Genomic DNA, 15,623 nt, shown 5'->3' on the forward strand with positions numbered 1-15,623 from the left:
CAATGTGTAGTCAAATATCTCCCTTTGACTATTGATACATAAAAAGGATCACTTTGACTGATCAAAATGAAAAGGTGTATTCTAGAATTGTGACATTTCTAAATATTGCTTTCACAAACCAATACACTAAAGACGTCAAAGTTGGGTTTCAAAGACTATATCCATGTGCCGCAACATATATATCCTTTGGTGGAGTAGGTTTTAGTGCCTAACCATTTACTGTATATTTGGATAACTACTCCGTATTTATTCCCGGCAAAAAAAAACTACTCCTGCGTATTTATTTCCATGTTTTTTGGGTAGTTACACTGTATTAATTTAACAATGAGTCTATGGCGTTCGCTGATATTTGCAGGTCTGAACGTCGACGCGCCGCACTTGCACACTTTTTCTATCTCTTGGCTCTGGATTGTTAATCGTGTACTTCATTGTGGCCACACTTCTACGGCTTATTTTATCTGTTTTCTCATCAGGACTGTGACGCCCTATTTTAGTCGGTAACCAACTCAATTAGCTGGACATTTACTATACTGCGAAAATAAAAATAGTGTGCAAAGTCAATGAATAAGCCAAGATCTGGATGGCATGCATCCCCCTTCCCCCTCTCTGCCGAACGGCCAATCAGAAGGCGTTACCTGTCCTACTTCTAGAAGAAGGCAATTAAAAAAGGGGCTACGTGTCCCCGCCTCATAGTGTTTGTAAATTACTACAGGGGGGGAGGAAATGGGTTAAAAGGTCAGAGCTTTGGCTAAGCAGGTCTTAATTATAGTAACATGCTGGTAGAATAAACAATGTGATCTTTTCTTCCCGCGAGGAATAAAGTATGTGATCTGGTAACACTTGGTTTCCTTCTCTTTGAATTCTTTGACCTTGCGGCATTTGTGAGCTGTCTTGGAGGAGTACATGGTCAAGGATCAACACCCCGTTTTTTTTTATTATCATTTTATTATATGGAGAAGAAAAGAAAAGAAAACCAGGAGAATAGTAGTAGTAGGTCATGGTTGCCATTCTGGCTGGAAACAATAACATGGACATGGTGCTGTGCCTGGCTTGCCAGTCAACATTTCACAAGAGAATACTATTTCAGAGCTCTCAGAAAAGAAACATAGGAGTATATTACTCCTATTTCTATAGAGGAGGAGAACGGCAAGAGATGCTTTTACTGGTTGGGAAGACCCGACGCGAGTACCCGACGCATCGACTAGCCAGAGCGGCATGGTGATGCAGAGCAGAGGGCGATTTGCATTTGCAGCATAACATAATGGTGGGGGTGACCAGGCATCCATCCAGTTGCAGTTGGGAGGAGGAGAAAACCTCAGGGATGATCTCATGTTTGGGGGGCCGGGGTCCTAATTTAGGGGGGAGCTTTAGAGATTCCTTCCCGCCTCAAGTTGGCTGTGCGGCATGTGCGGGTCTTATAAAAAAAACCGTGCAAACCGTGGATGTGCGTTAGGTATCAGCTAGTCTCCCCTCCCAAGCAACGAGACGATTCCCGGCCTCCGCGAGCCAAGAAGAATCCGGCGACTAGTTTAATCGCCGGGCGCTACCAAACTTCCATTTTGGACAAGATTTGAACCGGTCCGGCCGAATACAATATAGGCGGGCGAGTCCCGATCAACGGAGGGGGAAGGGGGGGTTATTATTGTTAGACCCAGTTGCGAGATCGATGACAGTGCTTGGCGCCATAAAAAAAGGGCCGGAACACATCACCCGAGGCCACTTGTAGGGCTTTCGCCCAAGAAGGTGCGGAGAAATTTCTCGGGGTCGCGGGCGGCCCGTCGGTGCGGGGGAGCACGTGATAGCGATACGCTCTGCTCCTCTGCCCTCTGGGACTGGGAGCCGGTTAGGGAGGGAGGGAGGGAGGGAGGACAAGATTATCTTTGCATCTCTCCGTCCTCCCTTGCCGGTCTCAGTTTATGAGGGGGAGGGGGAGTTTTATAATCCATGCGCTGCATCAGGGACTCAATTATAGAGGTCTTGACGTTAAGCTAAAAGGGGCGCCCTGCTCTAGTACGCTTCTGATTAAGGCTAGCTCCTCATACCTTTCTTTTCCTTTCTTCTTCCTCTCCTCTCCTCCGCGCTTCCTTTCTTGCTCTGGGACTGGGAAACAATGTCTCCCGTGCCGAGCCCAAATCAATCACACCTTCTAGGCCATGGATCAAGGTCAGTTTTCTGCTTCTTTGCATCTTTCTTTTCTCTCTCTCTCTATATATATATATATGTGTGTGTGTGCGCGCGCGCGCGCGGTCAGTTCAATCGGAGTAACCTCTCTTGATTTGTTTCTGAAATGAAACAAACTTGCAGGAAAGAGAAGCGCATGAGGAAGGTGGATACCTTTGCGCCGCACAACGACGGCCACCAATGGAGGAAGTACGGCGAGAAGAAGATCAACAACTGCAACTTTCCCAGGTTCGCATCCCGCCTTTGGTCTCCTCGTCCTCATCCTCATTTGGTGATCTGCATCTGCATGTGCTCCCAAAAAAACCATTAGTATCTAGCGCCTCGTCTAGGCACATCACAAGTCTTTTACCGGCCTCTCTCTCATGATTCCTGGGTGGTCTTTTCATTCTTCTCATCCAAATCTACCATAGAGATGCACAGTGTAACAAACTTACCAATATATGAGAAGAAGCCTCAGTTCTTCGATTTACTCACAGAAGATTCGTCGTCTTCTTTCTATCCTGCCACAGGTACTACTACAGATGCACCTACAAAGACAACATGAACTGCCCGGCCACCAAGCAGATTCAGCAGAAAGATCACAGCGACCCCCCATTGTACCAAGTCACATACTACAACGAGCACTCATGCAACAGCGCCTTCCTTGCCCTCACTCCCACAGAGTTCCAGCTGCAGACCGCATCTGGAAAGGCAGTCTCCATCTGCTTTGATTCATCCGGGGCTCAGGAGCCGGGAGCCAATGCGAGCTCGCCTTCTTCGAGTGCGGCGCCACGCGCCACGCCTTCGGAGAGCAAGAACAAGCCCCTTGCGCTGCGTTCAGAGGCGCTTTCTTCCTGGGCCCCCGGCGTTGTGGAGCAAAAGACGGCCTGTGCTGATCTCCAGTCCTGCAGCACCGAGTGCCAAGATGCATACATTTCAGAAGACATAGATGCAGGGAGATTCGGTTCTATCAGATTCTTCCATTTTTTGTAAATGGATCAGTGGAAGACAATTGATCTTACCTCAAAGAACTAATATGATACACATGTTTTTTCCCATCTACACGCATGCTAGAGCACCAGATACTTGCATGTGGGATGTGGCCAAGATTTTCTTAGTTCAATTGAAATGAAATACCACTGCTAATTCAGAAGGCAGAGTTCATTTCTGCAAACTCTCATGTTATTTCTGTTGAGACACTGCAGCATCTTGTACCTTCAAAAGCAATGAATACATTCCTTACCCTATTATTATGCTACATAGTACTAGTACACAATAAGAATGGATTAGACGATTAGGGTAGGAACACACACACGGTGACAGAGGGCAGAGCTCTCAAATCATCATAGTATAAATATGTGCAGCATGGCCATAAACAAGTTACTACTCCCTCCGTCCACTTTTATAAGTCGTTTCAGACAACTAAAAATGAACTACTTCATACCTTGTCTGAAATGTTTTCAAGGCCTTAAAAAAGTGAATAGAGGGAGTACCAAACATCTTGGTGATATGAAGCACAACATAGAAAAGACCACTGAGTACATGAACATGAAAGATGGGCAGCAATCTTATTCCAAACCATATTTTGTACATTGGCCATCAATAGCAGGATGCCAATGCAATAAGCAAAATCCAGTTCAGGCGAATGTGTAAGATCATTTTATTTGTGCATGGCGTAGCAACATACCAGCTTTACCATCTCAGCGAAAAATCAATATTATGCAATATTTCAGGAGACCTGCTGAAGTCGGAGGAACGAAAATAGATTATATTCCACAGTTGGAGAGGTTATTGGTGCAAATTTACACATGAATTACATTCTTAAAGACCTCTTTGCCTTCAAGCATCCTACAGCAGCCAGGGCTTGTCCAAATGGACCTGATCATCAAGAGAGAACAAAACAAGGACAAGGCATCAAATAAGACAAAAGGTCTGCATGCTCAATAATAGAGGAAAATTTCAGTATCAACATTTGGTAGCTCCATATAACACCGACACCATCTGTTAACAGTGTAATATATCCACAGAATTTGCCATCTCCGGTCAAAAGAATACCAAGCAGAGACAAATAGGCTTGTTCAGGTTTTCACTGTTGGCCTATACCATATGAAGATTACCTTTGTTTCCGCTTATCTGAAACAAGCAAAATCTGACGACTTCTCCAATGTTGTTACCGTGGCAAGGTGTTCTCCCATATATTTCAACCAAGCTGATATATATCCACACACACAATTATTATCTTCATGAAGCAGGATGCTGTTTAAAGCAATACCAAGAAGACACCACACTAATAGGATGGTTCAGATGTTAGCTCTTGCCAACAGCATGGGAAGCACCTTCATTTACGACCAACATTATCAGAGGAAAATTTTGAAACCCAAAAGTTTATAACTAGGTGTCGAGGCAAAATCCCAGTATACAAAAGTACAAAGAGCAAAATACATATCAGTGTTGCTCAGTTGCAGCTGAGCTAATCATGTCTGCACACTCGGAATCATCCTTGACTTTAACATCACTGAAACGGAAGGTTGTCGCCAAGCTCTGCACGAGCTGACCATGGATCACCTCGTCAGGAGGGAGTTCCACCGCGGCCTCCCGCCGCAGCGATGTGACCTCCTTGTCAGCAATGCCGCAGGGCACGATGTGCTTGAAGTAGCCCAAATCAGGGTCGATGTTGAAGGCCAGGCCATGGCAGGTAAACCCTGACGAGATCCTGACCCCGATGGCCCCAATCTTCCTGTCCCCGACCCACACGCCGGTCTCGCAGGCGCCCCCCGGCCGCGCCTTGACGCCGTACAGAGAGGCAACCTCGATCATGGCGGACTCGAGCCCCTCGACATACCTCCGCGCGCCTAGCCCAATGTCCCGGAGCGAGAGGATGGGGTAGAGCACGGCCTGGCGCGGGCCGTGGAAGGTGACGTCGCCGCCCCGCTCCGTGCGGTAGAGCTCGGCGCCGAGGCCCGCGAGGCTTGACTCCGGCACGAGCAGGTTGTGGTCGGTGCGCCGCTTGCCGAGGGTGTAGGTAGGCGGATGCTGCAGCGAGAGCACGAGGTCCGGGACCCGGCCGGCTCTCCGGTCGGCGACGAGCCTCTCCTGGAGCCTGAGGGCGTCGCCGTACTTGACCACTCCGAGCTTCCACGCCTCGAGAACCCTCCTCGCGGCACCACCACCCATCTCCGCCGTTGGTGGGTGAGACCCGGTGGCTCCCTCCCCGCTTTGTTGCCCAGTCAGAAGACGACGAAGTACATGGGCTCTCAGGGCCCGGCCCACGGCCTAAATGAAGAGAGAAGGAAAAATAAGGAGAAACCTAGACGCCCCCACTCGAGCAGTTCGTTCGCCGCATCTCCGGTGCGCCGTCTGCCTGCGCTCGCTCGCTGACCCTTCGTGCCCAACCAATGTCGGCTACTGCGTTTATGGAGCTGGCGCTCGACCAGGTATGGCTCAAATCGTGCTTGCCGTACGAGTAGAACATGCGTGCCAGTATTTCTGAACTGTGGCTGCATTGTCCTCGACGCCGGAGCGGCGAGCCCTGCGGCTAGTCTAGCGCGGCGGCGTTGTCGAGTTCCTGCTGTGGTGGGCATGTGGCGTCGGGCTTGATCGTTCCCATATGTGTGACTGACGGATTGCCAGGGATTCAAGTGTTTTTTCTTCTCCCTATAGGAGCCTGATTGACTGAAATTATTTCCTCAACTCTCTGAAACTACTTTTGTAGATTAGCTTCATCCTCAGATCATCCTGAACATGCTTAATTTAGATGGTTCAACAACCAGTACGTGTGATTGAGTGTAATCCGGGTTAATCGAACCCAGTATAGGCCAATGAGTGTAGCAGCAAAATGTTAAGGCCTTCTTAAGAAAACTACCGAGCAGAGTTACTGGCATTATCTCAGGCTAGTTAGCTGCAGGGAGAAGAAAAACCATTTCATGTGGTGGCTCCGAATCTGGCGCTGGACCTTGGAAGGCGTGCCTGGTGCGGCCGTGGCTTCTCCCTTGCCCAGGTGCGTGGGAAGGCCTTGGCATGCGGGTGCTCTGCCAGTGAGGCCGAGGCAGTGGATGCCGGGGTACCATCCCTGAAAAGCGACGCAGTGGCGCCCTAGAGGGGTGAGGTTTTGGCTTTGTGCTATGTGGGTGGCGGCATTGTTGGCTCAGTTGGTAGTCGGGACGGGTTTGGATTCCCGCCTCTTGGCAGGTTGTCTTTCGTGCTTCTTTGAAACCTTCCAGGAATCTTGCGACCTTCATTTGTGTGGTTCATGCCAAATCTGGTCTGCTTGATCAGGGTGTAGTGTGTCTACAGCGTGACAGTGACATCTTTTGACAGAGTTGTATCTTCTACCTGTCATCAATTGTTCTTAGGTTTGTGGGTGTTTTGGGTTCATTGTGTTGTCTATGAGCGCGGAGCTCCGGGCCTAGTTTAGCTAGGCGAGTCGATCCAATTTTATCGGTTTCCAACAGGTTTCCATCATAAACTGGTCGGTTTTTTCCTACTTAATTAATGAAGGCAGAGCTCCTGCTGTTTTTTTTTGTAGGCCAAGTTTGCGCTGGACAACCTTGAGGTTCCTGTAGGGTATGCTCTGGTTTCCCTTGAATATAGTTCACAGTTCACTCGGTGGAAGGTAAATTTGTAGTTCCTAATGTGCTAATTGTATTGTTCCATCCCCGTCAAGATAGATGTGTGATTGTGGAGGACGGGAAGGTTATTGCCTCTGGTAGCAACAGGACCAATGCCACCCGGAATGTATGCTATTCTCCTGTGTGCTGGATGTTTGTGCTTTGAGACATTTTTGTGTTTTTTCCTCTGAAATAAATTACTTCAATTGTAAGGCTACAAGACATGCTGAGATGGAAGCAATCGATGTCCTTCTCCAGGAGTGGCAGAGTATTGGCCTTGACCAGACACTGGTCGCGGATAAGTTTGCAGGATGTGACCTCTATGTCACGTGCGAGCCATGCATAATGTGTGCATCAGCATTGTCGATACTAGGTCTGTGATTATTCTATTTCTCCTGTTTGCCCCATCTTGATTATTCTATTTCTCCTGTTGAAACTATATTAACCAGTAAGAATTTATGATATTTTTGGTAGGAGTCAGGGAAGTATACTTTGGGTGTCCGAATGATAAATTCGGGGGATGTGGATCAGTCATGTCACTGCATGAGAGCCTTTCGTCGGATGACTTAACAGGGTGAGGGGATATAAGCGGCAAATTGAAAACTCTCTGCTCATGTGAACAAACCTTCTTATACTTTGAATGTTAATAATGCCTTTCTACCAGTAGTTCAATATTCTATGATGTGTCATGACAAAGTTGGGCTTGCATAATCTTTCTGTTTGCATTGAATGCCATACATTCTTATTGAGTTCTCATGCATTCTTCTAATTCCAAATTATGTTAGTTATTTAGGTTACTCACAAATTGTACAACTAACATGGTCTCATGCGTTTCTTTTGCTAGGAGCCAAGATACCAGATCAAGAGGTTTTAAATGTACTGGGGGGATAATGGCGGAAGAGGCAGTCGCTCTTTTTAGAAATTTCTATGAACAAGGAAACCCGAATGGTTTGTTCTTTTACATTCACATTTCACATATTATTCCACAATTCCTGGCATGGTTGCTTTAATTCAGTTCTTACTTCCGTGTTAAAATGTTGCTTAAAGTTCGAACTGTACTGGTTCTGTTTATATGAGTTGGGGTCTCGTAGAAGTTAGCACTAGGGATCCGGTCAGTGTACTTCCATGTTCTATTAGAATCAGAACCACAAATGTAAGCATCAAAGAAACTTTTGCCATGTCCTTTAATGTTATATATGATGACGACGGCTTTCTCATGCATTTCAGCACCGAAGCCACACAGACCTGTCCGAGTGGATCAGCAGTGACTTGTTTGTTAGTCGTGCTGATGAGGAAGATCTCAGGTATTCTGATTTAAACAATGGATGGCAAGCTGCTTTAGGTTTGTCCGGTGATTTAGAGTTGAGCATTGCTGTGTTGAATTGTACGTATCTGTGTACTCCCTCCGTTTCTAAATATAAGCCCTTCTAGCGATTCCAATATGGACTACATACGGATGTATATAGACGTATTTTAGAGTGTAGATTCACTCATTTGCTCTGTATGTAGTCCTTGTTGGAATCTCTAAAAGGGCTTATATTTAGGAACGAAGGGTGTAGTTTGCTATATGGGCTTGCTGTTGTTCTTTTGCTGATCTAAACTACTACTGTACATCATTTGTTTTTGAGGTTGCTGTTGTTATTTTGCAGATCTACATCCTACAGGTCAGGCGATTCAAGAAGATTCTCTCCACTATTGATTAGCTTGTGTTAACACTGAATTCAGCCTTACTTAGTTGCAGCTATCTATCATCTAGACATTTGGTTTGTCCTTTATGGGAAAATAAAAGAGAAACCAAATGTGTTACGCAAATTGTTATATATTACTATTGCTCTTAAATGCAATTCAATTGATAGTTTGATCATTGCAGCGCATTTCCTGTTGCCTACCTTGCTACTAATTGAGTCTCTTGCAATTTGTTTGACTGAAATGTGAAATAGAGAAGTTGGCTTTGAATATAGCTTACACTTTGGCAGTACATTTCCATGTGTTACAACATCATTCGATGCTTCCGTTGTTTGGCTCCTGACCACCAGGCTGCCTCTTGCTGTGGTGACCCGATCAGATGGCTCGCCTGCCTCTGGGCACCGCGAACAGGACTGTCGCCTTTGCCATCCCACCAGCAGAGCTCTTAGTCACTGCACGCGCCCCTCCGGACTGGTCATGCCCTTCCGTGGAGACATTCTGGGGCTGCCCTTGTTGAACGCCCGAGCTCCTGTTCTTGATGCTGCCAGTAAAGGTTGTGCTGGGCACGACAGTTGCAAGGTCTCCAGACACTCTGTGTTCATCGCTTGGTGCTGAGCTGCAAGGCATGTTGGACACGGCTCTCCTCCCTCTGCGCATGCTAGAGGACTATTTGTGCTCGTGGTTGGCACGTGCGACCATCCTATTGGAGTTTGCAGATGTGTCCGATGGTGAGAGGAGGACAGGAGGTTGAGCACAGGCTCCCAGGGACCTTGCTCATCAGACAGCATCGTTGATGGCCCATTGCAGGCGATGCAGGCGCTGCTGGTGGCAGAAGATGGGTATCAAGGTGTTGTGGGCAACTTCCACTGTGTTCGGTTGAGGTCATCAGAGTTAGTTGAAGCTATGGAGCCCAAGTTGGTCTCCATTGGCAAGGTGGCTGCTGAGTTCAACCTTGCTACTTCTGGTTCTGATGATGTGTTGGCTGTTAAAAAGGGTGCCACGTTGACCAGAGGGGACGATGCCATTGTTCATGCCCCCTCGAAGCTGATCAAAGGTCTGCTTATCATGCCTTCGATCACCCAAGGTTTGAGCCGCCTTGTCAATGAGAGTAAAGTCAAGAATGTCAACCAGGGGATTAATGTCTCCTTGGGAAATGTGACAACCTTGCAAGATGTTAGTCTCAAGGATGTGTTTCTCGCTCAGGTATTTTTTTCTTTATTTTGGGAGTAGTCCGCTTGAGATTTGTGTTGTGTGATGCGCGGTGGTGGGCGTCTTCTGGGTGTTTGTCATGTTGCTGGTGAGAGTGGGCGTGGCCATGGCCATGGTGTCTCGTGATGTCAATGGGATTCCCTGTTTGTATCGGTTTTCGTCCACATCTTCTTCTTGATTAATAAAAAAGCTTTTGGCTCGCTTAAACAAAAGTGACAAATATTCTTCTGCAAAATACTCCCTCCGTTCCTAAATATTTGTCTTTCTAAAGATTTCAACAAGTGACTATATACGAAGCTAAATGAGTGAATCTACACTCTAAAATATGTCTATATACATCCGTATGTGATAGTCCATTTAAAACTCTAGAAAGACAAATATTTAAGAATGAAGGGAGTATAATGCAATTCAGCGTTATGTAATTCTGCCACATCTAATTTAATTTTTGTTTACCTAGTTATGACTGTGACTTGCATAATATTTGGTTTAGATCTTCGTTGTTGTTAGCACTACCTAGAAGCGTTGTTGTCTAAGCAGAAGCAGTTGTCTCTGAGAAAAAGCTATAGGAACTCTGACTTGAGAAATGCTAACAATTCATACGGGATTGAATTTACCGACGATCGTGGTAAATCATGGTTTGGTATTTAGGGGAAGAGGAGGGTCCACCCCTAAAAACCAGGGAGATGATTAGTTGTAGATGGATCCGTGATAAATGAAGTTGTCATTGTATTATTCAATTATTGTCAAAGTTACCACTATGTTGGTACCAAAGTTACCATGTGGCAAAGCACATGAAGTTTGGAAGCTTCTAGGGGTCTATGGTATCATAAAAAAGGCATGCTAGGTCGATTTATGAGGTGACATACCATGATATTCAAGCCTTGGGTTGCCCAGACTAAGAGAAACAAGGCTACAACAAGGTGGTATTTGTGGTATGAGTGTAGGAAACTTACTCGTGGAGAACAACCCTAAGTGCTTCGCAAATTAATTTTGCGGTAAGAGGGTTGGCGGCAAATTATGTTATTGCATGCAAGCCTAAGGCAAAGGTTCGAACTCGTCTCGCACTCGGGGCTGTAGGACTGACCTCGTCCCCCTCATGGTGCTGCAGGACCGAACACGTCTCGCACTCGGGGTTGCAGGACGGGTCGATGTATGCCAGTGTTGGCCGGCCTACTGGGTCTCGACGCTGGGGACGCCCGGGGGTGCGAAAGGTGGGACCTTTCCACTCGTCTCTTTGGTTGGGGTAGCGGTGGGTCTCGGGTGAGGTGGTGTCAAGGTCTTGGATGCCGAGACGGCGGCCCTGGTGGCAGTAGCGCGGTGCTCTTGGGCAGAGCCTGTGGCTTGCTGCTGCCTGGTGGCCATGGCCATGTGGGCGGCGTGGTAGCTGGGGTGTGGCGTTCGGTGGCGGTGAGTGTTGGTCGAGGTGAAAACTTGTTCTATCTTCGGATGGACCGGCAGCGGCGAAACTCGTTCCCTTCTTGAAGGCGTCGTCATGGCTCTCACTGTCCGTCGTGCGGCTCCAGGGGAAACTCCGATCCTTGGATCGGGCGGTGGCAGCGCTCCAGTGTCATATCCTTCCTGAAGGTGCCGTCTTGGAGTCCACGGTTCGTCGTATGCGGCTTCATCTCTTCGTGGCGGTAGTGCTAGGGTGTTGTTGTTGCGTTCAACGCCTATGTATCCTGCCTTGGGTGTACGTGTGTGGTGGTGGCGTGCGTTTGTACCGGGTGATGTTGATTTTGCTTTATATATAAAGCGGGGCGAAAGCCTTTTTGGGTAAAGGTTCGAACTGTTGGATGGGCGAAGCCATGGGCAGGTTACATGAAGTTAAATGTTGATGATGGGTTCGCTTATGATTTGCTAGAAGGGACTCTAGGTGCCATCCTCCAGGACCATAACGGCAAGTTCATACTTGCAACAAATGAAAAGGTGGACATCTGCTTCGATTCCTTCACAACAGAGGTGATAACGGTGAGATTTGGTATGGACCTTGCACGAACTGTTGGTTGTAGCAAGATTGATATTACATCCGATAGTGCAGAGGTCATTTCGGCTTTGCAAGAGGGCATCTCTTGTTCAATAGCTAGTGCCATCTTTGATGATTGTTTCTACATGTCATTAGGTTTTCATCATGTTATTTATGATCACAATAATAGAGAGGGAAATCAGGTAGCTCAAGAACTAGCTAGGTTAGCTAGGTTCTCCCCTCCTAGAGGCGGTGGTATCCATGATTGTAATCGATGCAACAATTCTTATAAATGAATAAAGGAGGAGACAATTATTAAAAAAAAGTTACCATGTGGCAACTTTGATATCAACACAATGACAACTTCATTACCTCTAGATGACAACTTTTAAGATGGATTTGTTACCACCCCACAATAAGGAAAGTTACTAGGTGACAATTTTAATACCAATATCATCACAATTTTATTAATTACTAGGTGGCAATTTTTAAGATGATTTTTTGGGTCGAAATCTACACATATGTGATCTAGTATCAAACCTCTCGTCGAGACAAAGCCAACGGTGAAGACGGTTAGTAAAACCGAATATGGCATTTGGGAGTTAAACAATTTTAGAGTTTGTCCATCAAAAAAATGGTTGTCGTATAACCTTAGACACATGTCAAGGTCCAGAAGAAAACACATCCATTAGTGAATGACGTCGGTTCATCACACCACAAACACATGTTCGATTTAGAGAGGATTGAGAGGGATTCAATCGTCTACAAGCCCCCCCTCCCCTCTCCCCAATCCCCAATCACCTCAAATCCTCTCCAATCCCCTTGGAAGGGGTTTAACCAAACAAGATCCTAATGATGTGCAACTCCTATGCATGATAGGTGTGGACGTGCCCCCTCACGTGTGTTATAAGCTTAGGGGTAGCTCTACTACTTTTGTATTGATGATGTAACTGTGGCGGGTGGAATCACGCTACCTTCAAACCTTTAGTTTCTATCATGCCGTCGTATATGGTTTTGAATGATGGCTGCAAACCCTCTGGGATAGATCATTAGCTGCAATATTTGTGGTTTTAACCTTGGCCACAAGCATTCATGAGGACTTGAATCAGCATGGTGGGTTATACATCCATGCACACTAAAAGAGTGTGAATTTATTTTGCCTCTGATCATAATTATGCGATGTTTGTTAGACCTCTTTCAATGCATTGGTGCTAAAGTGAGGTGCTAAGTGCATTAAAATGCTTAGCAACTAATATCTCCAATGCATCAGTGCTTAGCTTTTGTAGCTAGACCTCCTTTATTTAATTGTTTAGTGACAAAACTCCTTTATGTATTGGTTGGTAGTCTTTTTGTATAGGTTCTTGTGCTTAGCATTGGTTCTTCTTGGGGTCACTGTAATACTCTCTCTCCTCTTCAATTGCTTTGCCACATCATTTTTTTTGCCTATGTGGCACCCTTAGCACCTGTCCATCATGGAGCACTGGGAAGAGCCTTATATCATCTCACTGACATTGAACTCATCTACATGCTTTTTTTGTACATATCAGTAATGAACAAGTAATGGACCGTTATGTGTTTTAAGCCTGCTTGTTTAAAAAAACTGCATATGAAAAAGATCTGACTACTCCTTTTCAACAAACAATTAGATTTAGACAAAGTGCAGTATCACAAAACTAAACGAGGGTAGCAACACAGGTTGCATCGTCAAAGTGCAAACAAGAAGGATAGACCATTATCCAACTGCTAATATAGTGAACTATGTTTAAAGAGGGATAGAGGATGTGAACTATGTTTCTAAAAGAAGGGACAGGAGGAAAAAGCCATTTGAGAATCCAGCCTGAGCTTCTATGTTTCTAAAAGTAGAGACAGAAGGAAAAGGCCATTTTAGAATCCAGCCCAAGTTTCTATGTTTCTAAAAGAATAGACAGAAGGAAAAGGCCATTTGAGAATCCAGACAGAAGGATGTGAATTACGCAAATTTACTCCATGTCAAACTGTTTCATTGATGAGGACTGCAGATGATGTCGAGTGGCCTATCGATGCTGTCCTGTAATATGGAAATCTCACCCTCACGCAGCAGTATCTCGCCTTCCTTCAGCTGTATGTCTTTGTCGAGCGATTTGATTTTCTGCTTTAATGAGGCAACATCGTTTTGCAGCACGCTAACAGTTTTCCGCAAATGCTTTGTTTCCTGCCACAAGGCATCCCTTTCATCACTTACTGATTTAAGGGTGCACCGGAGAGTGGTCAACTCCTTTGCAGATTCCTGAAAATCCTGTTGCATCTGGTTAATGCTCTCGTCTTTCTTCAAAACCTGCAAGTTGCAACCAAATATAATGTTAGTGACATGCACATGCATAATGAGATGCTCAATAAATGGGAATTTGGGACGCAGTTCTAAATATGGATCTGCTGCAGCTTTAGAATTTTGTGCATTCTTAACCAGAGGATAGAAGCACTTGCTTTCTGCTCATTCATTAACTGAAGCAACAAACAAGATTTGTTAAGAAGTATGTACATAAAGCAATAGCTGAGACCAACTTCAGAGGGATTAGAGCAGAGTGTAGCTCTAAAACATTTTACCATTCATCGTTAGAGATAATACATGACAAGTATGGGTTTGCTAAAGTTATGAATAGCTACACCACCGCCAGCTGAATTTGGATCTCTTTTTTGTGCAATGAGGCAAAAGATTTGCCATTTTCATTGAATACGATGAAGAGAGTTGCCCGGTTAATTAGAGGAAACCGGGCGAAAACCTAGATACAAACCCCCAAGGGGCAAATGCGGACGACCTGGCCACAACAACACCAAACAGTCAACCGCAGCGTCGATGACATGGCAGCTCCGATTTTGCTGATGGGCTTCACAAAAGAAAGTTGCTAGCCTCGCACCGACCTAGTCCAGCGCAACATCCGGAGAGCACCGCACGCTGAAAACCATTCTCATGGAGTCATCGTTGCCGCAGCGGCCCTGCCGCCCGCAGCTCTAACTTCTCTGTCATAGCCAGAAACCAGCATGGGCACACCCATTGGCGCACCGGACCTTCGACATCAAAAGGACAAGCAGCGACTCAGCTTTTCTCACCACCATTGTCGTTGCCATAGGCGTCGCAACGCCACACCAACCTCATCGCCGGTCGGGCACCTGCCGACCGCGATGCCGTGCACGTCCAGCCTGTAGGAAGCACAAAAGGGATCAAGATCTCCAAGATGGCGCCCCCAGGAAGGAAAACGACGTTGGAGATGACACCGCCGTCTGATCCAACCAAGATCCTGACTTTAGCCCGGAGATCTTGACCCGAGAGTTGAGGATGCACAAATCACCACAGGAGAGATGAGCCTCTCTCCACCAACAACACCGCAGCCGCCGCGTTGCCCGCGCGAACTCCACGGCTGCCGACACATCAACCACTGTCCCGGGGCCGCCGCCCCGGCGTCCAACATCGCCACGCCAGGCCCGGGGACAAGAGGTCACCCCGCTGCACTATAGTCACCGCACCACACGAAGACAAGACCGTAGCAGGAAACCACCGCTGGCCGGCCGAATTCAACCACACCCGACCAGATCCGGCAGCGGCCACCCCTCCCGTCGACCACAAAGGCCCCGCGCCGCCACACCGAGCGGAGCAGGAGGCCAAGTCGGAGAGCCGCTAGCATCGAGATACAGAGCGCCACACCCACTCACTCTGACCCACTCCCATGAGGGAGACCGGAGCGTCACCAGGCCCAACCGCCGCGCCGCCCCCGCAGCCACAGCAACCGCCCATCTGCCGCCACGAAGCTGGGGCCGCGCCGCCTAGGATCCAGCACTCCGACCGTGCCTTCACGGGATGGGGGAGCCCCGCCGCCGCCGTCCGCTGCGCGGGCTTAGCCCGGCCGCGTCATTCGGCGGCGGCGAGGGGGTGGAGAGGAGGAAAAGAATTATATGAGACCAGGTCTCACGGGCTAGCATGTGAGACCCATCCTGATGGATGACACGTGGCATTTACAAATCAC

At 47.1% G+C, this 15,623-nt stretch overlaps 2 protein-coding genes and 2 pseudogenes across 3 annotated transcripts; 2 read left to right on the plus strand and 2 right to left on the minus strand.

The window, feature by feature from the left end:
• Positions 1-1,894: 1,894 nt before the first annotated feature.
• LOC119285553 (probable WRKY transcription factor 24) lies at positions 1,895-3,418 on the plus strand. Its single transcript, XM_037564851.1, has 3 exons — positions 1,895-2,163; positions 2,305-2,409; positions 2,691-3,418. Exons 1-3 carry the CDS (start codon positions 2,111-2,113, stop codon positions 3,151-3,153), a joined length of 621 nt encoding a protein of 206 aa, XP_037420748.1. The 5' UTR covers positions 1,895-2,110; the 3' UTR covers positions 3,154-3,418.
• Positions 3,419-4,377: 959 nt separating this feature from the next.
• Positions 4,378-6,612, minus strand: LOC119285556 (annotated as a pseudogene).
• On the plus strand, positions 5,457-8,653 carry LOC119285554 (tRNA-specific adenosine deaminase TAD2-like). Of its 2 annotated transcripts, none has more exons than XM_037564852.1 (8): positions 5,457-5,594; positions 6,686-6,723; positions 6,828-6,894; positions 6,981-7,140; positions 7,242-7,341; positions 7,612-7,715; positions 7,995-8,071; positions 8,417-8,653. In XM_037564852.1, exons 1-7 carry the CDS (start codon positions 5,556-5,558, stop codon positions 8,033-8,035), a joined length of 549 nt encoding a protein of 182 aa, XP_037420749.1. In that variant the 5' UTR covers positions 5,457-5,555; the 3' UTR covers positions 8,036-8,071; positions 8,417-8,653. The 2 variants fall into 2 exon arrangements, with proteins under 2 accessions (XP_037420749.1, XP_037420750.1); XM_037564853.1 differs by having other exon boundaries at positions 7,026-7,140.
• Positions 8,654-13,232: 4,579 nt separating this feature from the next.
• Positions 13,233-15,623, minus strand: part of LOC119285557 — a 16,392-nt pseudogene continuing 14,001 nt past the window's right edge.

Source organism: Triticum dicoccoides, chromosome 4A (assembly GCF_002162155.2).
Source record: "Triticum dicoccoides isolate Atlit2015 ecotype Zavitan chromosome 4A, WEW_v2.0, whole genome shotgun sequence".
Classification (NCBI taxonomy): domain Eukaryota; kingdom Viridiplantae; phylum Streptophyta; class Magnoliopsida; order Poales; family Poaceae; genus Triticum; species Triticum dicoccoides.